Genomic DNA, 24,230 nt, shown 5'->3' with positions numbered 1-24,230 from the left:
CCTTTCCCGATGTGATGTGCATGTTGAAGACAATGAACTTTGCGACTGAGTTGGATTTGCCGAGTCAGACTGCTGTGGATCAGAATGGTCAGGGATTGATTGGGATGAATCATCATGATTTTTTTTTGGTTTGGTTTGGTTGAGATCAATTCGTGTATTCTAAATTGGTTTCTATCATCCCCATTATCTTTTCTTCTTCTTCTGATACCACTACTTTTTCTTGAGCTTTCAAGTTAGGTAAAGTGGATGATTCGGATGGAGGGTTTGAAAGTGAGAGATGAGAGGTAGGCATGTTGGATATACAATTCAATGCATTCACAATAATCCAATGTGTGGCTCCTCGAAAAGGGAACTTGCTTTGTGGGATTTTGTATGTGATGTAGTCATGTTGGATATGATAGGCACTAATTGAGGAGTAATTAACTGTTGCACAACAGCTTAAAGGATTAGTGTTATGATGTGGAGTTGTAAGAGATGGAGGGTAAAATTAATTAGCTGTTTCTCGAAACCTCAAGTTATTCCATGTGTTAGCCATAAATCGTATTAGGATAGGATAAGATGTTAAATCATTGTTAGTTCTATCTCCGGCACACAGTGACCCAATTATGATAAAGATTTAATATTTTTATTCCATCAATGATGATTTGGTGTCGACATTGGCCGATCACTCTATACAAATTTGTCAATATATGATTAAAGAATCTGAGGAAATCATCCAACTCAGCCTGGGACCTGCTGCTTCTTGTATCATCACTTCAAGACTGACAACCATAGTTATCTGTAAGGAAGCTCTAGATAGGAGACTTTTAGAAGTCATTAGATATCAAGGAGTCTTACATAAATTTAAATATTTTGATGGACTAAGATTAAATTTTAGATTAGTGATTCAGGTAAAAGTATACTTTTGAGTGTTCTTGAGAGTTTTACTCTACTGAATTTAGATAGGATTGAGAAAAAAATTCTTTTTATTTATTTATTTATTTATTTATGTGAGAGAGTATACGAAGCTTGAATTTAGATTAACTCAAGGGAGAGTGATCCCTTATACTAATTTTTCTTATATAATGAGAAAAAAATTAATTTTTTTCACAAATATAGGTAAGGAGTTATCGAAATCTTTTATCAACTTTCTAGTATATTGTTTTGATTGTTAATTTTGGAGATTTTCTTTTTTAGTTTTTATTTTTTCTCTCCCATCTCAACAAATGGTATTAGAGCTCAAAAGATTTAATAATCATATATGCAATAATGATTCAGTTGATTTTAAGCTTCTAAAATCAGTTTGATTTTTTCTCCCATCTAAGCTTCGAATTGTTTAAGCCGTTTGACAAACTTAGTCTCGTTAAATTTCTTAAGTTTAAGGAACATGATCATTCTACTAAGATTTAGAATTAAACCTAAGGGAATAAAGCAAATGCATAATATTCATAAAATAAAATTTAAAAATCTTTATGGTTACAAATATTGATTTAATGAAATAGAAAAGTAAGCTGATTATATTTTAAAATATTGGTTATGAAGTTCGGTTAAGAGAAATAGATGTCACAAATAATTATGATAATAATCTAACACAATATAAATATAATTGCAATTGTATCACAATTAACAAATATTATTTATTGAATTATAAGGGATAAAATGTATTAATAATTTATTGAATTACTATTCCTCAAATCTTCACACTGAGGAATAGTAAGACATCAATATGCACAAAAGTTTTGTGCCTACACAGCTCTTTTTGTACCTCAAATGTTTAGTTAAAGAAAGCACAAACGTTAAGAGAACTGACCCGAGTGGTTGTTTACTGAGTTCAGGGAATCATATCTGAAGACAAAGTGGACGCCTTCGATTTGCCACTTTATGGCGCTTCAATGCAGGAAGTGAAGCAGGTGATAGAGGCCGAAGGTTCATTTGATGCGGAGAAAGCAGAGAGTTTTTTAGTCCAACTGGTATATGTTTAAGGACTCCGACGACGATCATCTTGTCGATAAGGTAGTCAACGGTAAGAATGTGGCAAAAGATTTGCTGGCAGTGGTGGAACCATTGACTGCACATCATTTTGGGGATGCCGTACTCGATGATCCATTCTCAAGATTTGCCCATGAAATCACCACATAAAAGACCAATGCTACTATAACCATATTAGTCGTTGCATGGAAGAAGAACACTCCAAAACCAACTTAAATTGTGTCGTGACGGGGATATAAATAGGAACAAATACTAGAAGATCATAATATACAACGGAATTAAATAGAACTATAATCAAATAGAACATCAAGATATACGTGGAAAACCCCTTCAATGTAAAGGATAAAAATCACGAGGCAAACTAGAGATAATCCATTATGAGAATAATGAATGTACAAATCTCAATCTTTTGCCCTGAGCCCTAGCACCAATCACAAGAGAATAATTAGGATACAATGATCACGTCACTGCCTACAATATCTAAAACCTTCCCAAGTAATCACAACAAGAGTCTACTGTAGATTTGATCTAACTTGAGATGAGAACACTCCTAGATGATTGAGAACAGCCTCTCCGCGTTGTCCTTATCTTCTTCCCTTTTTTTCTCTTCCTTTTCTACCTTGTTTTCCTCATTTTCTTTGGAATCCCGTGACTGTATTCTTCTCCCATGTTGCTGTCCTATTTATGCCTTTTTCTACCTCTAAAATACAGTCACCACACCCCCCTAATGTTAATTAGGGTTAGGTTAAGAGGGGGTGAGCTGTGGGCTGCCCAAGCCCACTATGGGCTAAATTTGGTAAAGTTTTTGTCAACATGTCTGCTCCGTTGTCATCTGTGTGAATTTTCTGAAGCTGCAACTACTTCTCTTCAAATACATTTCGAATCCAGTGGTATCTGACATCTATATGCTTTGAGTTGGAATGAAACATTGGGTTCTTACATAAATGGATGACACTCTGGCTGTCACAATGCACCACATAATTTTTCTGTTTCAGCCATAACATAAGAATTCTTTCATCCATAACATTTCTTTGCATACCTCTGTAGCAGCAATATATTCTGCTTCTGTGGTGGAGAGAGCAATACACCTTTGCAACCTGGATTGCCATGAAACAGCTCCCCCTGCAAAAGTAAGCACATAACTTGAAGTAGACTTTTTCGTATCTATATCTCTTGCCATATCTGCATCTGTGTAACCTGTCAACACATGTGGTCCACCTCTAAAGCTTAAACAAACCTTAGAGCTCTCTCTGAGATATCTAAAAATCCACTTCACTACTACCCAGTGCTCTTTGCCTGGATTTGTAAGAAATATGCTAGTAACACCAACTGCATATGCGATATCTGGCCTCGTACATACCATTGCATAGATTAAACTTTCAACTACTGAAGCATAAGGAACCTTTTGCATTTTCTCCTTCTTCTCATCACTTGACGGACTCTGTTCTGAGCACAACTTGAAGTGACTTGCAAAAGGAGAACCAACTGGTTTTGCATTGCTCATACTGAATCTTTCCAATATCTTCTCGATGTATTTATTCTGTGACAACCAAATCTTCTTATTTTTCCTGTCACGGGAAATCTGCATACCTAGTATTTGCTTTGCTAGCCCCATGTCCTTCATTGCAAAAGACTCACTCAGTTCTTTCTTCAATCTGTCAATTTTAGACATTTCTTTTCCAAGAATAAGCATGTCATCAACATAAAATAAGAGAATAATAAAATCATTACCAAACCATTTGATGTACACATAATGATCTGAAGCCATTCTTTTGTATCCATTTTTTTATCATAAATGAATCAAACTTTCTATACCACTATCTTGAGCTTGCTTTAGCCCATACAAGCTCTCTTCAATTTGTAGACAAAGTTCTCTTTACCTTTAACTTTGAAGCCTTCTAGTTGCTCTATATAAATTTCCTCCTCCAAATTCCCATTAAGGAAAGTTGTTTTCACATCTAACTGCTCAACCTCCAAGTCCTGGTTAGCAGCAATACTAAGAGCAACACGAATAGAAGACATTTTAACAACAGGAGAAAAAATCTCTTCAAAGTCAATACATTTCTTTTGACCAAAGCCTTTCACAATCAATCTAGCTTTATGCTTTGGTTGAGAACAATATTCTTGAGTCTTCAACCTGAAAACTCACTTGTTCTTCAAAGCCTTCATTCCATTTGGTAGTAGCACCAAATCATAAGTGTGGTTCTTTTGAAGAGCATCCATCTCTTCCTGCATAGCAACTAACCACTTCTCTTTCTGCTCATTTTCAACTGCTTCCTGATAACTCTATAGTTCACCTGTATCAGTAAGCATCACATACTCATATGTAGAGTATCTTTTGGAAGGTTGACGTTGTCTAGAAGATCTTCTGAACTGAGGTTCTACAGGAAGTTGCTCTCCAACTTCTTCTTGCTCAACATGTCCTGCAGGTAGATCAACATCTGGCTCTATACTATCTTCCTACATATCTCCCCCATCACCCTGATATACTGGAGGAGTAATTGGGTCACAATATGCTAATCCTTATGCAGAAGTTTTGGCTGGTGCCTTCTTCTTCAAATCTTCAAAAGTTTGATCCTCAAAGAAGACTACATCTTTGCTTCTAAACACCTTCTACTTTTCTGGATCCCAAAGCTTGTAACCAAAATAATCATGTGAGTAACCAAGAAAAATACATTATTTAGTCTTACCATCAAGCTTGGACCTCTCATTATCTGGAATATGTGCAAATGCACGACAACCAAACACTCTCAAATGCTTGTAGGAAACATCTTTCTCTGACCATATATGCTCTGCAACATCACCATCTAGGGCTGTACATGGTGATAAGTTGATCACATCAACTGCAGTCCTCAAAGCCTCATCCCAAAACCTTTTGGGTAGCTTGGCCTGTGAAAGCATACATCTAATATTTTCCATGATGGTGCGGTTCATCCTCTCTGCAATTGCATTATGCTAAGGTATACCAGGAACTGTCATCTCATGTTGGATCCCATGTGACCTATAATAGTCATTAAACAATCTTGTATACTCACCACTATTATCTGATCTTATGCATTTCAATTTCCTTTCTGTCTCTCTTTCAACCTTAGCATGAAACTCTTTGAAGACATTAATCACCTAATCTTTAGTCTTCAAAGCATAGGCTCAAACTTTCCTAGAAAAATCATATGTAAAAGTGACAAAATAATGTGTATCACTTATACCAAGATCATCAACAGATCCACCATGAGTTTTTATCTTCAAAAGACCACATATATGTGTATAAATATGGTCTAAAACATACATTTTTCTAGCAAATGAAACTCTATATTGTTTACCTGCCAAACAATCAATACAAGGGTTCAGATGTATACATATGAGGTCTGGTAATACCTCTCTCTTGGAAAGAGCTTGCAGCCCCTTCTCGCTCATGTGTCCCAATCGCCTATACCACAACTCCATACAGAAGTCTTTTTCTGTAGCATTTAATTGCTCACCATAAGCTTTAGCCTGCAACTTGTATAAAGTATGACATTTCTTTCCATTAGCTATAACAAGAGAACCCTTATTGAGCTTCCATTGCCCTTTGTGAAATCTGCTATCATAGTCTTCAACATCTAGCCTTCCAACTGAAATTAGATTCAGTCTTGAGTCAACCATATGCCTCACATCCTTAAGCACCAACTTGCAGCCAAGGTTGGTCTTTAAATGGATATCACTCATGCATATGATGTCTGCTGTGTCATAGTTGCCCATCTTGACAACACCAAAATTTTCAGACCTGTATATAGCAAAAAACTCCCTCCGTGGTGTAGCATGATAAGAAGCACCTGTGTCAATCACCCACTCAAGATCCTGACACACACAAGAAAAAATATCATCAGAAGGAGACAAAATCAAATAATCACTACCCTGCATTGTAGCTGTGATATTATCTTTTAACTCTATAGACTCTACTTCTTTTTCCTTTTTCTTGCTCTTCTTAGGTTGCTTACATTGGTTCTTGTAATGTCCTTTCTCACCACAATTATAACAAACAATATCTTTTCTTGATCTTGACTTGCTTCTACCCATGCATGAATTGCTTCTAGACTTTGACCTTCCTCTGCTCTTTGAGATAAGTACCTGTGAATCATTCTGAGATGTTGCCGAACTCTTTCTTCTCAACTCATTCAACAAACTGCTTGCTACTTGACTTATAGTAACAACACCATCTAGCGTAGAATTACTAAGGGAAACCACCAGTGTCTCCCAACTTTCTGGTAATGAACTAAGAAGTAACAATGCTTGCAACTCATCATCAAGAGACATTTTCATAGAGGATAACTAGTTAGTAATACTTTGCATTTCATTCAAATGTTCAGCAATAGAAGCACCCTCTCTATATTTTAGGTTCACAAGTTTTCTGATAAAAAAAGCTTTGTTACCAACTATTTTTCTTTCATAGAGACTTTTCAACTTTTTCCAAAGAGAATATGCAGAAATTTCAGTAGAAACATAGTGAAAGACACTATCATCAAGCCACTGTCGAATAAATCCAATTGTTTTTCGATCTAACCTCTTCCGCTCATTATCTGTCATAGTTATGGGTTTTACACTATCCCTCTGTAAAGGTCCATACAAATCTTTGCAATACAAGAGATCTTCCATTCTTGGTTTCCATATCATCCAATTGTTTCCATTTAAACTAATCATACGAGAAACATTACTGGCTTCCATGTTCAAATACAAAATTAAATCATCAAAATCCTTGCTCTGATACCAGTTGATGGGAATATAAATACTAGAAGACCATAATACGCAGCGGAATTAAATGGAACCACAATTAAATAGAACACCAAGATATACGTTGAAAACCCCTTCAATGTGAAGGGTAAAAACCATGGGGCAAACTAGAGATAATCCACTATGAGAATAATGAATATATAAATCTCAATCTCTTGCCCTAAACCCTAGCAACAATCACAAGAGAATAATTGGGATACAAGGATCACGTCACTGCCTACAATATCTAAGACCTCTCCAAGTAATCACAGCAAGAGTCTACTATAGATTTGATCTAACCTGAGATGAGAACACTGCTAGATAATTGAGAACAGCCTCTCTACGTTGTCCTTGTCTTCTTCCCTTTCTTTCTCTTCTTTTTCTGCCTCGTTTTTTTTCTTTTCTTTAGAATCTCATGGCTGTATTATTCTCCCATGTTGCTGTCCTATTTATGCGTTTTTCTACCTTTAAAACGCAACCACCACACCTCCCTAATGTTAATTAGGATTAGATTAAGAGGGGGTGAGCTATGGGCTGCCCAAGCCCACTATGGGTTGAATTTGTGGGCTACTAGCCCAACACGCCAACCTTGTAATTTGCAGTCATCGAAATGTGTTGCATCTAAACTAAGAGGTTTATATCAAGCTAACTGTTAACAAACTTCTCTTGACCGAGGTGTCAACACGAGGCCCTTGTTGGGTCAGGTTGAGCTTGGGGTTGGCTCCGCATGCGATTCTTTTGTCGGCACACGATCTGCTTCGTCGTTATCGCTAGGTTACTATACATATGCCTGGTCGGGAGGGGAGGGGTTTCCCGACTTGGCCCCTCCGAAGATTAAATCGGTACTGTATAGTTTAGAGGAGTTGAGCTTTTGAAAAAATCTCTCCTTTATCGATCCAAGATGGTTGGCTTTTATACCTGCGAGGATGACTTGACCGCATACGGTCAATTAACTACGATCAGCTCCTCGGATGGTCAGCTTAAGCTTCTATGCAGGTGTTGATCGACTTGCATAGATCGATGCCGGGCAACGTCGCCTCGAGCTTTCCGAGATGGATGTAATGCATGATGTCATTTTGTGCAGAAGGTGTGGTTGCCCGCCTGAGCTCGAGGTGCCACACGCGTGTTTCACGCCATATGAATCTTAAGGTTCCACGTTCGTGCCATCATGTTTGCTTGATTGTGTCCACGTGGGCGATACCGAAATGTACCCTATCACTAACCAACTCAGTTATCATCATCATTGTTTTTTCTAACATGACCTGCACCGTTCTTGTAACGCCTCAGCACAACAAAAAGCCGAGAGTTGTATAACACCGTATTCCTCATAAATTTTCTTACGATATAATTTGCTTACCATCCCAATTTTACACACTTAATAAAACTCATAACTCATCTCGTAAATACAAAAAATATTCAATAAATTTAATTACAATCCCAATGGTTCATAGTACCCAAATCCATATGACAATTAACATTATTATCGAAACTAAATCCAAACCTAAGAAAAATTTAAAATACTTCAATAGCTCTTCCAAGAATATCCATATATCAGTTGCTCCTCAAATTTTGAAACCGGCGTAGAGAAATTAGATTCAAAACACTATATCCTCATGACAAGATCCAAAATTATGTTTTACCCCATTGTGTAGAGAAATTAGATTCTTAACATATACGAATGCTTAACCCCCGTTGATAGGATCTAAATCATATCCATCATAAATAGACAACAAAGATGTCATCGATCAAATGTCAAACATTTGGACAGTTCGTTACAAAATATTTCATAGAATTGTAACGAATTTACAGAACTGATTTTGCAAAGGATTTTTGATATTTTGAACCATAAAATAATTTGTAAGCCAATAATTGCTTCAAATAATATGTCCAAAACATACATAATATGTATCCAATATTTTTTAATAATAAAATAGTTTATAAACTAACAAAAATACATTACAAGCCACTAACATATGCATCATTACCTCAAAAATAGGCTAAGACAAAGTCATTAGATACCTCCCTGACTATCAAAATCATTATAATAATTAAGATTTTTTCCTAAATTTGTAAAGAAAACATATCAATAATCATAAATAAAATCCATTGTCTGCATGTTCTATTTGATATTAATTTTTTTTCCTTTAAATCCTTTTTCCTTTTTCACTTTAGCTTGCCCATGACCTCACTTTACCAATACACAACAAACCAAATCTTACTCCCTCTTATCTTATTATTTGGTTATGTTTAGGAATATATTTATATTTTCATTGTGCAACTATAGGTAAAGGAGTTTAAATGAATATATAGTTGTGGAATACTTTAAGTGTTTGATAAATAATAAATAAATATTATATTTTAAATATGTATTGAAGTAAGTATTATTTGATAAAATAATATTTTAGAATTTATTGAATATTTTATAATAAATTTGGCCTTCTAATATTTTTAATATTTATTCAAAAGTAAATTCGTATTTTTATTTAAATTAATAAGTAATAAATAAATAAATAAATATTTCTAATCTTATTAAAATTTCATATGGCCCAAATGCATAGTAAATAAAAATATATAATCATATAAATATATATAATAATATTTAAAAATAAGTAAATAAAATTATACCATTATATAAATAATAAATCGTATTGGTTTCTCATTAAATCAATTGACGATTTTGTAATTTTAGATAAAGTTATTAGATACTTTAAAATTTAAAAAACTATGTTAGCTTCCTACAAGGGCTGAAATGCTAATACTATCTTGAGGTACTGTCAGCATTTAAGCATTTTTAATATAACATCTAGATCAAATGTATTTGCATTAGGAACGTAGTATTTGCATTGACACTCCATAGTATAACATCTAGATCAAATATATCTTGTCGTTTGCTATGACACTCCATAGTATTTGCATTAGGAACGTAGCTGCTGCTCGCAAGTGAAATGGTGACCACTAAAGGTCATTTCCCATGATAATATTGTTGTCGGCAAAGTTAGGTGTTGTGTAGCCATCGCTGCTCGCAAGTGAAACGATGACCACTAAAAGTCATTTCCCATAATAATATTGTTGTCGATAAAGTGAAGTGACGTTGTGAAACCATTGTAGAGCTATCACACTCCATAATATTTACATTGGAAATATACCCATTATCGACAAGTGAAATGATGATCAGATCATTTTTCATAATAATATTATTGTCAACAGAAAACTATCGATGACCAAGAATTTTGCAACACTCATAAATATATGACAGAAAGCTATCGATGACCAAGCATGGAATCTCGCATCACTTGTAATATAGAAAAATAGATCAATAATACAAACGAATTATTTATACATCGTAAATAAAAATTGAACAATATATTTTTTAAGGGAAAAGTGCTAATATTTGATTTCATATTACTCTAATACCAATTATGAACATAAAAATCATCCAACACATTAATATCAAATCAGAAATCAAATAACAATATGTACTTATTATTCATATGAATTATCCACGTATCTATACATTGTGTGGGAGGTCATGCCTATTTATATAATAATATATTATCTAAATCAGAATCCAATCATATATATAATATATCTTGCTAGTTAGATAACATCATATAATCTAATAGTTTATACTTGATAGAGGATTTGAAATTGAATATTACTGGCTAACTAATCTATCAACTTCGTTTGATTTAAATCACTGATTAAAATATATATATTTATCATATTCATATAAATCAATTTTAATTTTATTTATCTTGGATATAGGACTCATGCAGAGTATTACTATAAGAGAGTTAGATAAGTGGATTAGAAAGTTGGAGATGAAGTATACAACTATTTAGAGTTAGATAAGTAATTCTTTAAAAAAAGGAACTTGCTTTGTGGGATTCGTACGTCGTTTGTGATGTATACATGTCCGAATACGATACACAATAATTGAGGAATAATTAACCGTTGCTCAAAAGCTTAAAGGATTACTAAACCTCAAGTTAATCCACGTGTTGGATATAAATCCTATTAGGATAAGATGTTAAATCATTATTAGTTCTATCTCCAGCGAATAGTGATCCAATTATGATAAAGATTTAATATTTTCAATTCTATCACGGATGATTTGGTGTTACATCGGCCCACCATTTTATGCAAATAAATTTATCTATAAATGACCCAAGAATATGAGGAACAGTCAACTAGACCAAAGAATCTAAGGAACAACTAACTTGCCGACGACCTACTTTTTATGTCATCACCCCAAGATCGGTCGCCATAGTTATCTGTAATGAAGATCTAGATAGGAGACTTTTAGAAGTTGTTCTAAATATCTAGAAGGAATCTTACTTAAATTTAAATATTTTGATAGATTAAGATTAGAATTTGGATTAGTGATTCAGTTAAGAAATATAGTCATTATGATTTATTTTTATAAATACATTGAGTCTTACGGTTTTTGTGAGAGGTAGAGGTAAGATATTTTGAGTGTTTGTAAGAGTTTCTCTCTAATAGATCTAAAAATGATTGAGAAATTGTTTTTTATTTATGTGAAAGGATGTACGAAGAGTTTTTGGCTTAGGTTTGGGTTAACTCAAGCGAAAGTGATTACTTGTACTAATTTTTTTATATATAGTGAATAATTTGATTTTTTTTCTAGGGAGTCGTTGAATAGTGTTGACTTTCTAGTATATTTTTTTTATTATTAATCTTAAGGGTTTTAATTTTTGGTTTTAAGTTTTCCTCTTTCACCTTAATAAGCGGTATTAAAGCTTAAAAGATTTAATAATCAGATATTCAATAAGTATCTAACAGTGCTTGCTAATCGCTACTTTCAACTGGACAGGCAACCACCAAAGATTATCATCCTTAACAATAGTATTATTGATGGAAGTATTAGGATCAAGAGCACTAAGAGGGGATGGGGGTGAATTAGTGCAGCGAAAAATTTTCGACGATTAAAACTGCGTTTGTACGATGAAATCGTTTCTGACGTAAAACCATTTTCGGAAACTTAACTTGAAATCGAGTTTGTAAATGAGTGCAGCAAAAGTAATGAGGAAGTAAAGCACATATGGAGGTTTGCAGTAAGGTAAGCAATAAGAATAAATGTAAACCAGAGACGAGAGTTTATAGTGGTTCGGTCAATCGTGACCTACATCCACTCCTCCGATTCCTCTTCCGTCGAGGTCATCGGCATCCACTAACGATCTTCCTTTACTAGCCGAAGATCAACCTCCTTTTTACACCCCTCTTCTCCTTTTACTGGGTTTAGGAGACAACCCTTACAAGCACTTACTCTCCTCTCTTAAACATAATTCTAACACTTAAGCTAGAGGAAGGAAATTCTAGAGATTGCAGCAGCATTTTCTCTCTTTTAATCTCTATGTGCTTGTGTTTTTTACCCAAGGATGGGAGGGATATTTATAGACTCCAAACTAGTTTGAATTTGAAACTCAAAACTGTCATCTCTCGAAATTCCGGGGTCTGGCGGTTGCACCGCCTTGTAACGGACAAACTTCTAAACAAGATGTTGGATGTAATGCTTATGTCTGTCCGTTGTCTTTTGGCATGTTCATGCCTTGTATAGCAGGTAGAGGGGCGGCCGAAGGCTTATAAGTCCCATTTTAGTTGGGTTGGTGGCCTCTTTAAGCTTGTAAATAAAGGTTGTGTCATGTGGACACGTTCGAGAGCTTTTCGGTCTGTAATGGACCATTTTACCCTTTGTTGTGCAACTATTCAGAGCTTGTAAAGTCTGTTTATAATTTGCATTGTCTATGAAGTGTTTTTCGGACATGTTTGCTTGTGGATCCCGATTAAGGCGTTCTCTTTAACCCGTTCTCTCTTTTGTTGGTCCTAAGGGACAATGGGAGGCTTCGGGGAGGCTGACCTTTGCGGACGGACGCGCGAGGGTGCCGCACGCCTTAGGCAAAACCAGCTAAGGTCGTGACAATTATGGTATCAGAGCGGGACAAGCACTCATAGAAACACTTGACATGCAAACGTGGGGGACCTAGCGGGGCTGCGTTGAGGGCAGTCAGCACACGCGCGACCGTTTGAGGGAAAACGGGCATGGAGATGTAGGGAAAAGAGTCGCTCAGAGGAGCGAGCATCCGAGATTGGCATTCAGAGGAATGGCCAACCCTTCACGCAAGAGGCACCACGAGAACAGGCAAGCTTGGTTGAATGCGGAGCGCACAAAGGCTGGGATGGCTGAGTTTGAGCTACGGCTCAACGTTGACAACTATACTTGATGGTGCTCTAGGCAAGCGAGGCGCTTGGCAAGAATGAGACCATCCAAGGTGGAATGAGTTGTTCAACGACCAAAAGAGTTATGCAAAGCTCACAAAGGTGAGGGGAATTGCTAACTCGAAGAATTTGGTACTCATGCATGGGCTTGTATGCGGACGATGGAATGTTCGTGGCCATCCCAAGGCGGCCGAGACTCGGCGCCAATGGAGCATTAAAACTTTCTCTTCGGCATGCAAAGGATACGTCCGGAGGAGGCTGAAGTGTGCAACGAGTTCAGCATGTTGCTAGGCCTTGAGGGGTGCAGCGGTGGCTGTATTGACGTGGAGGCGCAATCTAGCAAGTGCGTTTGCAAGAGGCAGAACAATGCACAGTTTGTTCAGTATATCGGAGTAGTCCAAGGGGATGGTGGTCTCCAAAACGAAGAGAGATGTTGCTCCAACGGGACAGTTATCCAGGAGGGATAAGTCTCGGCTCTCCAGAGGGAGAATCATGTGAGATGGACTTCACATGTTGAGGAGGAGTACCTCACAAACAACAACTTCACGAAGCTCGATGGACTGAGCAAGCGGCGAGGAGTTGTCGCATGATCTCGCTTGAGAGAATGCATTGGTGGATGCATTGCGAGATCAAGTGGGGGAGCGACCTAAAACAACTTATGAAGGTACACTTGGAGTCGATGTGGAGATCGGACTCAAGGGAGGGCTGACCCGTGAAATGGTGGGTGCGAGGGCCACCATCGACTCAATGCAAAAACGAGGAGCGGAGCAACTTGGGTGTAACTTGGCGAAGTACCCAAGCCGCCCGAAGGGAGCCAGCAGAGAAGTTGGAACATGGAGCAGAAGCACAGTGCTTTCCTTAAACAGAGGTCAAAGACATGAACTCTTGTAGAGGCAAGGGTAGGATCATGTTGTTCCATGGGTCCTTCATCCTGACGGAGCGGACTCATCTTGCATGGTGCCAAAGACGAAGGGAGCTTCGCGGCACATGCACCTTAACTCGGAAGAGCATTTGATGGAGGAACTAAGGCGACTCAACTTGCGGAGGCGAAGTTGGGTTCAGAAGGCCTTAGCACGGGGCAAGAGGACGCAGAGGCGGGTACTCTTGAAAAATAGGCCATAGTGTTGCCATTCAAGTTGCTATGAAGGAAGCAGTGCGCAGCGGAGATTGTGCTGGTAGGGGCAGAGGCCCAAGATCCAGACAATGGTGCACAGATCAGTGAAGTCGGTGGACTTCGAGAGCTACTAGGCGACGGACTGTCCTAGAGCGGTGCTTCATCTAGGTGTGACCCAGGAGTGGGTGGATGAAGATCGATTGCTAGAGGAGCGAACAAAATCGAAGGTGGAAGGGACCCTACGATGTCTTGGCAGAGGCCACACATGGAGGGTTCACAATTCGAGTTTATTCCACAAGGATCAGAATGCAATGGAGATGTCACCAGGAGGCGACATGGTGCAGCGGATCGTGGTGGAACAGTTCGTGGCAATGCGATACACATAATTGGTCCCGTGAGGGATGAGATCATATGGAGGTATGATCGGGAGCTACTGAGAGCTCCGCTTTGGTGAACAACACGACGGCAAGAAGGGCTATGGATTCAAGGAGTGAAGGCCATGGTATCGTAGAGGCGGGTCTTCCGGGCGTGCACCGAATTTTGCATCGGATGAAAACCTTGGTCATCAGCATATGGGGGCTGGGTTCCACCAAGGGAAAAGTTCGAATGCAAGTACCAGTGAGTTCCATGGGAGGGACTTGATCATGCAGAGGTATGATCGAAGCAACTGGAGAGTTGGATTGCTCCAAAGCTCATATTCGCTTAAGGGAGCCCGACAAGTCAGAGGACAAGGTCGAGTAAGCGAACGTTGCTACCAAGGAAGCTAAGGAGAACAGAATCGGTGCAAACTCTACAACGTGATGGCAGAGGCCATGCATGGGAGTTGCAGTCTGTCTTTCCATCGACCAAACGGACTGCTTGGAGAACACAGAGGTGTTGAAGTAGGGGGTCGAAAGGGGCGAGGAAGCGACGATGAGTCCAGAGGGACTTAGCTACCCAAAATCAAGCATCAGTTAGAATGGAGGCGGACTCAGAGGAGTGCCACAGAGACATTTCTACTGATCATGTAGAAAAGGGATACAGAGGCGAGGCGACGGATAGTAGGGCCATGGGCATGCCAGCGCCATGGTACCGCAGAGGCGAGACTTCCGTGCAAGTCATTGATCCCTTGCTCTCATGGAGGGAGAGTGCTTGGTCATAAAAGGGGCCGAGGAGGTGGAGCATGCAGAGGCAATCTCCAAGTACCGAGACAAGGCTGAAGGGCAGAGGCCAAGAAACTTCGTAAGACCGGTGTCAACAAGTTTCTCATCAAGATAGCCGTAAGTGAAGGACTTCGGGTCATGCAAGAGTGCACGACCAAGGAACGAAGCAGGCAGTACGCGGTGCTGTACCTTTGCTACTCGGTGGAGTAGGCGGCAGGGTTGATGGAGAAGACGGTACAATCCCAAAGGCGACCTCATCTATCAGAGAATTACTCCACGTTGGGGTGAAAACTTCCCGCATTCCAGAAGTTCGATGGCATTGAGAAGGTGAATCACAGTAGCCAACTCAACGCAAGGAGTGCAAACACTTCAAGTGCTTCAGAAGTGTGAGCAAAGAGCAGGCGAAGACTAGTAACCAGCTCGATGCATGAAGTACAACCTCGAGGAGGCGGGCGAAGTCAAAGTAACCTTTGCCTTCTCAACTCTTAAGAGAATGGGCGAAACCGAGTACCCCAGTTCTCTTATCTATCTAGCAGAGGAGCTCTGCACAAGTTCAAAGACCCTTCGAAGATAATGGAAGACAATAGTTGTCAAATCCTCACCAACGGTGATCAGTGCTACTGAGAGTAGATCGTCCGCTTCATTTCCCAACGAAATGCCAATCGAAAGCGGAAGTGATGCGAACCTACTTGGATGTGACAACTAACTGAAAGAAGAGTCAATGAGCAAATTTTGTGGAGGAAGGACCCAAAACTTCAGAAGTTTGCGAGGCGATGCTCGTTAAAGCTCCAACAAGCATCCACCCAGTTCAAGCAGCATGTGGAAATTTTGAGAGACTGGCGCAGAAAAGATGGTCTTTTCCTTCATTTGGTGGATCCGCAAGAATCGACAAGGATCAACACAACTCAGCCAACCCCCCCAACAGAGTCAGAGTCATTGGTGAGTTGTAGCAGCATGGCGGATTAAAGGGACGACTACTCAAAAACAGCAGCGTAGAGCAGCTGGGAGCCAGGAGGCGCATTGCAGCTAGAGCGGAAGATTGAAGACTCAGCAAAGGCGAAGAGTTGCAGTGTTCACAAAGGCTTCGACGAGGACGTCGAAGGGATAAGTGGGGGAGAATGTAACGGACAAACTTCTAAACAAGATGTTGGATGTAATGCTTATGTCTGTCCGTTGTCTTTTGGCATGTTCATGCCTTGTATAGCAGGTAGAGGGGCGGCCGAAGGCTTATAAGTCCCATTTTAGTTGGGTTGGTGGCCTCTTTAGGCTTGTAAATAAAGGTTGTGTCATGTGGACACGTTCGAGAGCTTTTCGGTCTGTAATGGACCATTTTACCCTTTGTTGTGCAACTATTCAGAGCTTGTAAAGTCTGTTTGTAATTTGCATTGTCTATGAAGTGTTTTTCGGACATGTTTGCTTGTGGATCCCGATTAAGGCGTTCTCTTTAACCCGTTCTCTCTTTTGTTGGTCCTAAGGGACAATGGGAGGCTTCGGGGAGGCTGACCTTTGCGGACGGACGCGCGAGGGTGCCGCACGCCTTAGGCAAAACCAGCTAAGGTCGTGACAGCCTGGCAGAGCTCGGAGACTCAGCCTCTGGGCGGTGCCACCTCCTGTTAGGGGCGGTTGCACCGCTTGACAAAGCTCGGAGACTGAGCTCTTGGGCGGTGTCACCGCCTGGCAGAGCTCGGAGACCGAGCTCAGGCGGTTGCACCGCCCAACCAGAGCTCGGAGACTGAGCCGTAGGCGGTGCCACTACCGACCCAAGCGGTGCCACCGCTAGCCAAGTAATCTGGGTCCGAATAGGCTGATCCATTTGGCCCAATTTGGGTCTATCAAGGGACCAATTGCCCCAAGATTAAGTTAATGGGATCACCTCCCATTTCTAACTTAATCATCGTGCTAACTACGAATTTCTTAAGACATTTACTGCAACTTGCTCCGGTGCGTCAATCGCTTCTTCCGGCGAGCTTCCATCGATCATCCGATGAACCCTCGGTGATGCTCCTGCGGACTTCCGGTAAACTCCTGGACTTGCGACGATCCACTTGGCGAGTTTCGATGAGCTTCTTTTAGCAAGATCCTGGACTTCTCGGATTTGTTCTCGTAGAACCTCTGATGACCATCCGGACTTCCATCGAACTCTCGAACTCCTAACGTGATCATAGTCTTGACTCCGGCGCAACTCCTACTGCATGTCTTAGTTAATCCTGCACATGTAAAACAAAACTTCGATCGAGACAATTAATCCTAAGCAATTAACCAAGTTGTCCGGCATGTCATTGGTCCCTCGACGCTTTGTCTGATTCTTCGGCGCATCGTCCTCTCCTACGGCCTATTGCCCAATCGGTCAGTTGACTCCGCAACTCCGATATCCTTAGCACAATACCCGCTCTTCTTGGCCCAATGCTCGAGTCTATGGCCCGAAGCCTTCTGTCGATACATCGACCGATCCACCGGCCCGACGTCCAATCTTCTAACATGTTCCTCCAGCACAACATGATTTTTCCTGCTTTAATTGTCTCATCCTGATCGAAGTATCTTGCATCACTCAAAACGCAGATTAAAACGTAAACACATATCAAGTGGTTTCATCATCAAAATACGAGATTCAACAGGAAGGTTGTCGACGATGGTCCATCGATCAAGCATGAGGTATCTCACATCACTTGCAAGCAGGTGATAAAACAAACGGGATAGAAAAGCAGATTGACAATATAGATAAATTGTTCATGCATCATAAATAAAAACCAAATAATACTTTTTCGTGATCGAAAGGTGCTAACAAATAGATATAAAATATTTGATTTTATAAACATAACTCTAATACCGATTGTGAGCAAAAAAAATATATCCTTATGTTATGAGAAAAAAATTAATATTAAAATATAAAATCAAATAACAATAGATCAAATTTATGATATATACCTTTCAAAGTCATTCAAAAAGCTTTTATCTGATCTACAAGTATACCATTATCGGATCCGAAAGGTATAGCAATGTCGATCTATAAGTAAAACTAGACTCGCCTTCTCCTCTCTTCCTAACTTCACAGGACCGCTATGAGTAATCGATTAAGGACAAAAGAATGATGAGAAAAGATATATAATCTTTCAATGATTAGTTCACATAACTTAGAAGAGATGAGAGAAAATCTATAACATCTCAATGACTAGTTCACATAATTAAAAGGTGATGAGAGAAGATATCATGTATTCACTTATCCATATATCCACACATCATGTGTTTAGTCCTTATAAGGTTATGTCTATTTATAAATAAGAGTAGAAAGAGGGTAGGATAAATAATTAGGAGAGTTTTTTCGATCAAGATCTATCTCCTAAGAAATACTATTATAATTAAGTTTTTTTATTGATTAATAACCATAATTAGAATCTAATCATGTTTAAAATATATTTTATTTAATTAAAATATAATAATATAATCTAATAGTCTGTATTTATTAGATAAGGATATGAAAGTGAGAGACTTAGGTAAGTGGATAATCAGGTCTGTACTATAACGGCGGATTAGAAAGTGAGAGATGAGGTGTGCAACTATTTAGTATTTGACATACGATTCACGCATTCACAATAATGCAAAGTGATTCCTCGAAAAAGGAACTTAGCTTTGTGGGCGTCGGTTGTTTGTGGTGCAGACATGTCCGAATATGAAAGCCAATAATTGAAGAGCAATTTAACTATTGCACAAAAGCTTAAAGGATTAATGTCATGATGTGGAGAACTAAGAATCTAAATCCAGACATAGAGGGCAAAATTGATTAACTGCTTCTCTAAACCTCAAGTTAATCCACGTGTTAGACATAAATCCTATTAGGATAAGATGTTAAATCATTGTTAGTTCTATCTCCACCACATAGTGACCCAATTATGATAAAGATTTAATAATTTCAATTCCATCACTGATGATTTGGTGTTAATATTGACCCACCAGTCTATACAAATAAATTTATCTTACTTAAATTTAAATATTTTGATAGATTATGATTAGAATTTGGATTAATGATTCTAGAAGTATAGTTATCACGATTTATTCTTATAAATATATACTGAGTCCTAAGATTTGAGAGGTAGAGGTAAGGTACTTTAGAGTGTATCTCTCTAGAGGATCTAGAAAATATTAAGAAATTTATTTTTCTTATTTATGTGAGGGAGTGTACTAAGTGTTTTTGGCTTCGGTTTGGGTTAACTCAAGTGAGAGTAATCCCTTGTACTAATTTTTCTCATATAGTTAAGAATTTTTTTTTTTTTTTCCATGAACATAGGTAGGGGGTTGTGGAAGAATGCTAAATCTTGTGTCGACTTTTTAAATATATTTTTTAATATTAATCTTAGGGTTTTTTTATTTTTATTTATTATTAATATTAAGAGTTTTCTTTTTTATTACATATTATTATTATTATTATTACTATTAATAGTAGGTAGGGAGTTGTAGCTACTGGTGTACTAAGGGTTTCATGGTCCTGTTGAATGAAAGATTGCATCAAGGGTTGTATCATATGGAAATAAATAGTAAAGACATCAAAGTGCTGAAAATAAGTTAGGGGATGATAAATACATATAACAATAAGTTTTATTTGCAATAAATAAATGATCATAATTATGATTTTTAGGATGTAGATAATTATTCGGGAAAAAATCCAGTAATAGTAAGATAAGTGAGATGAATGTCTCTTTTTTGAATCAAGTAGTATCATTGACTTAATGCAGCTATATACGATTCATTAGTAGGTTTGTTGGAATTTGGTGTTGGATCATGAACCAATTCAATTCATATATGTTAGAGCTAGCCTCAGGATATTTACCAAATGGTACTTTTGGTAATCCAACAAAGACAATAAAGCGGAAGAATAAAAGAAATGATAATAACACTAGATTTACATGGTTCGGTCAATTAACCTTCACCTACACGAACAAAAGAGGAGCAAATCACTACAATAAAAGAGACTATTACAAATGCCTTAGGAAGATGTTCCTAGGCCATAAAACACCCGAAAATATTAAACAAGAAAAACCTCAACTATAAACCCAAACTATTTAACTGAGTATGGACTTAAACCCAAAATAAACACTTGTGGTGCATCTGACTTCAAATCTCAAACCATTATTTATAGTTTTAATAGGAAATAACAAGTCTGATTTTTTCGATGTAGGACTATGAAACTTGCCAGACTAACAATATAGATGTGAGTAATTCTTTAAGTCAATGGTTTAGTTTTGTATATAAGGCAAAAAGTGAAAAAATACTCACCAAGGTAGGAATTATTAGAGTCGAAAATATTTTAGGAGTTGTAATTAGGTTTTAACTGCTTGGGAGGAGTTTTAATTAAATTCTAGCTACTTGAGATGAGTTTTAATTAAATTTGAATTTTTTGATGGATGAGGATTATAATTTAGATTAGAGACTAGGAATAATCATTAAAGAATTAAAATTTATTCCTATAAATATATATTTAATCTCAAGATTTTGATGTAAGAAAGAGAGACGATGCTTATAAGGGTTTTTCTCTAATAAATCTAGAGGATTGAAAAAAAGGTTTAATGGATTTAGGTGAGAGAGTGTGCTAAGTGATTTTAGACTTTGAGTTTGGGTTAGCTGAAGAAAAAATAATTTCTTGCATTAATAGAGTTATCGAACCATAGTATTACGTTAATTTTTTATATATTTTTTTATTATTAATCTTATCATTTTTCTTTTTGGCTAAAGTTTTCTCGACCTCCCTCGAGAAAACTGTACAGAAGGGCAATCTGTACCTTCCATCACAGGTCAAATTAAAGGGGATGCGAAGTAGTGATGAGAGCGTGTTCCCGTTTCTTTCCTAGCTATTAAGATGCCAACGAAGACTGATAACGACGAAGCAGAGCACGCTGAAACACGAGGAGATGATGTGTTTCTCTGAAGCTGTCTTGGTGGTACCTCCATGCATTCATTTACTATCGTCCAGCCATGCCACCATCTCCTTTAACGTAGTGCGGACAGTGACATACAAACAACCTTCTTGGTGGTACCTTCGTTCATTCATTTACTATTTTCCATCTCCTTTGACTTTGTTAATATTGTCACAGAAAATGGTGTTATTGCTTTCTATGTATTCTCCGAAGCATGTTACAGTTTCTGCGCAACCACAGTGGTCCTTCTTATAGGCTATTTATACTCATGGTGCTCGGAACTTGGTTTTCAAAGGGAGAGAGAGAGAGAGAGAGATGGGCAAGAGGATAGAAGGAATCCTTCACATGGTCGGAGGAGCTGGGGAAACCAGCTACGCCTCCAATTCTAAGTTTCAGGTAGTGTTGAACACCCCAACTGTTTGCATGAACTTAAACAACTTACACTTGCGTAGGCGTCAGCATATCTGATCACTGGTTTGCTAACTGCGTCCCAGGAGAAGGTACTTCACATGGCGAAGCCAATAATGGAGGAGGCAATAGGAGGGGTTTACATGTCGCTGCTCCCCGAGAGGATGGCGGTGGTCGACTTAGGTTGTTCCTCGGGCCCTAACACTTTGGAGGTGGTCTCCGAGGTGCTCGACGTGATTGGCAAGCTACGTCGGAGCCTGGGACGCCAGGAGATGCCGGAGATCCTGTTCTTCTTGAATGACCTCCCGGGGAATGACTTCAATCACGTCTTCCGGTCTCTGGGAGATTACAAGAGGAAGGTCGAGGAGGAGAAGGGGAATCTGCTGGTGCCATACTACGTCGTGGGAGTTCCAGGCTCCTTCTACGGCAGGCTTTTCCCTTGTCAAAGTGTCCACTTCTTCAACGCTTCCTGTTGTCTCAACTGGCTCTCTCAGGTTGCCTTCCTCTTAATAAATGACAATTGCTACATTATTATTATCTGAATTCTACTTGTTTTTTTAATTTTATTTTATCATTCTTTACTTTTTTAAAGTGGCTATGATTGCTACAGTTAATTGACTACTAATAGCCAAATAAATTCTCTGAAATGCTAACTCACTTCATCAGCATGCATGGTTAACCTCATAAAGAAATGGAAGACTGCTTGAAACATCATACAAAACACATGTTACTTTCGTTTGCTAAGGCAAACTTAATTTTAATTCTGAAAATATCAGGTTCCTGAAGGTGAACAGGGAGTTCTACTCAACAATAAGAACATCTATATTGCAGAGACAAGCCCACTGGAATTTGTGAAAACATATCAAGACCAACACCAAAGAGACTTTTCAGAGTTCCTTAGGTGCCGTCATGCAGAACTAAGCTACGGAGCAAGAATGGTATTGTCATTTCTAGGAAGGAAAGGGAGTTATCCACCCTCGGGAGATGTGGGATACTTTTACGACCTGTTAGCCGAAGCCCTGAGTGCTTTGGTATCACAGGTATCTTTCTCTTCTTCGTCTTCTTCTTCACGTACTAGTTAATATCCTTCCTAGATTCATGTTTATTGCATGGGCTACTCTACTTTATCTTACAGCAAAGTTGAATATGGTAAAACACAAAAAGGAAAACAAAATAATTAAAAAGATCAAACCAAATGGTTTGATTTCAGGAGAGATGTTTAGATCCATCATCCTCCAATATTACTTGTTAATTACAGATGATAGGATGTGAGGGAGGCGGAGAATTAAATATTTACATCATCACAAGTAGTAGTAGAACGGGGAAGAAAGAGGAAAATAAACAGCATTGCACCCTTTTGTTGGTCATAAAAATTTAGTGGACTTGGATCGATCTGGTCAGAAGCATGGCCATGTCATGCTCTAACAGAAACAAGAAATAGAACATAGTTGAAGTGTAAAGAAATAAATAGTGAGCAAACACAATCCCAAAGAAATAAATTGGAGGGAATGCACTTTAACCTTTCATACCCTCTTGATGGTTTGGCGACATTATTGTCCAGGGAATCATAGAGGAGGACAAACTGGTGACCTTCAATATGCCGTATTATGCACCTTCCATGGAAGAAGTAAAGGCAGTGATCCATAGGGAAGACCTGTTTGATTTAGAACAAGCACAGATCTTTGAGACTAATTGGGACCCGTTTGATGACTCGGATGATGATTCCGCTGCATTCGACAGTATAGTAAGCGGAAAGAACGTCGCAGGATATGTGAGAGCAGCGTTTCAACCCTTGATTGAAGAGCATTTCGGGGATGCCATACTGGATGAGTTATTCTCTATATATGCAGCCAATGTCTCCAGGCATCTCCTTCAACAGAAAAGTAAGCACTACCTATTTGTCATTTCCTTGAAGAAGAAGAAGAAGAAGAAGAAGAAGAAGAAGAAGGAGGCTGACGGCGATAGTGCTGCGGCTTGGTGAACCTGCAATGCCATGGGAGCAACATTTGTCATTTAATTACTCTTTATCAGCATGTGTTCAACTCTTTCCAATAGACGTTATAATTGAGCTCATGCAAATCCATAATATTCTTCGTGAGATAGACTGCATTATTATTATCTGAAAATCAAATCAAATCGTGTGACTATCTTTAACAGTTCATTGGGTACTAATATTTCAGTTATTAAGAAACACATATTTTTCTCTTTCTTTTCTATCACAAAAATTAGTTTCTTATATCCTAATGTGTATATTCGTGTGTATATGATCACATTAAATGATACACAAATATGATCTAAGCTTTAATTGGATATAAGGAGAAATAAACTTTATATAGGAACAAATACTAGCAGCTCATAACACGCAACAGAATAAAATAAAAATCACAATCAAATATGACATCAAGATTTACGTGGAAAACCCCTCCAAAGTGAAGGGTAAGAACCATGTGATAAACTAGAGATATTCACTATAAGAATAATAAATATACAAATCTCAATCTTTTGCCCAAAACCCTAGTAACAATCACAAGAGAATAACTGGGATAAATGATCACTTCACTGTGCACAATATCTAAATTCTCCCTAAGTAATCACAATAAGAATCTACTGTAGATATGATCTAACATGAGATGATAACACTACTAGATAATTGATAACACTATTGTAGATCTGACATCTATATGCTTCGACTTAGAATGAAAAGTTGTG

At 38.2% G+C, this 24,230-nt stretch overlaps 1 protein-coding gene across 1 annotated transcript; it reads left to right on the top strand.

The window, feature by feature from the left end:
* The first annotated feature begins 21,363 nt into the window (after positions 1 to 21,363).
* Positions 21,364 to 23,619, top strand: LOC135641992 (anthranilate O-methyltransferase 2-like). The gene is made up of 4 exons (XM_065157724.1): positions 21,364 to 21,509; positions 21,608 to 22,015; positions 22,298 to 22,561; positions 23,083 to 23,619. The coding sequence occupies exons 1-4, from the start codon at positions 21,429 to 21,431 to the stop codon at positions 23,500 to 23,502; spliced, it is 1,173 nt and encodes a 390-aa protein (XP_065013796.1). The 5' UTR covers positions 21,364 to 21,428; the 3' UTR covers positions 23,503 to 23,619.
* The last annotated feature ends 611 nt before the right edge of the window (positions 23,620 to 24,230 follow it).

Source organism: Musa acuminata, chromosome BXJ3-7 (genome assembly GCF_036884655.1).
Source record: "Musa acuminata AAA Group cultivar baxijiao chromosome BXJ3-7, Cavendish_Baxijiao_AAA, whole genome shotgun sequence".
NCBI lineage: Eukaryota > Viridiplantae > Streptophyta > Magnoliopsida > Zingiberales > Musaceae > Musa > Musa acuminata.
Note: the sequence above shows the minus strand (reverse complement) of the source record. Positions and strands in the feature narration are given on the sequence as shown.

What these genes read in the sequence shown, in the direction of transcription:
- LOC135641992 (XM_065157724.1), top strand. Translation starts at nt 21,429, where the DNA reads ATGGGCAAGAGGATAGAAGGAATCCTTCACATGGTCGGAGGAGCTGGG. An exon ending in CCTCCAATTCTAAGTTTCAG is followed by an intron (nt 21,510 to 21,607) that starts GTAGTGTTGAAC and finishes ACTGCGTCCCAG; the next exon opens with GAGAAGGTACTTCACATGGC. An exon ending in GTCTCAACTGGCTCTCTCAG is followed by an intron (nt 22,016 to 22,297) that starts GTTGCCTTCCTC and finishes TGAAAATATCAG; the next exon opens with GTTCCTGAAGGTGAACAGGG.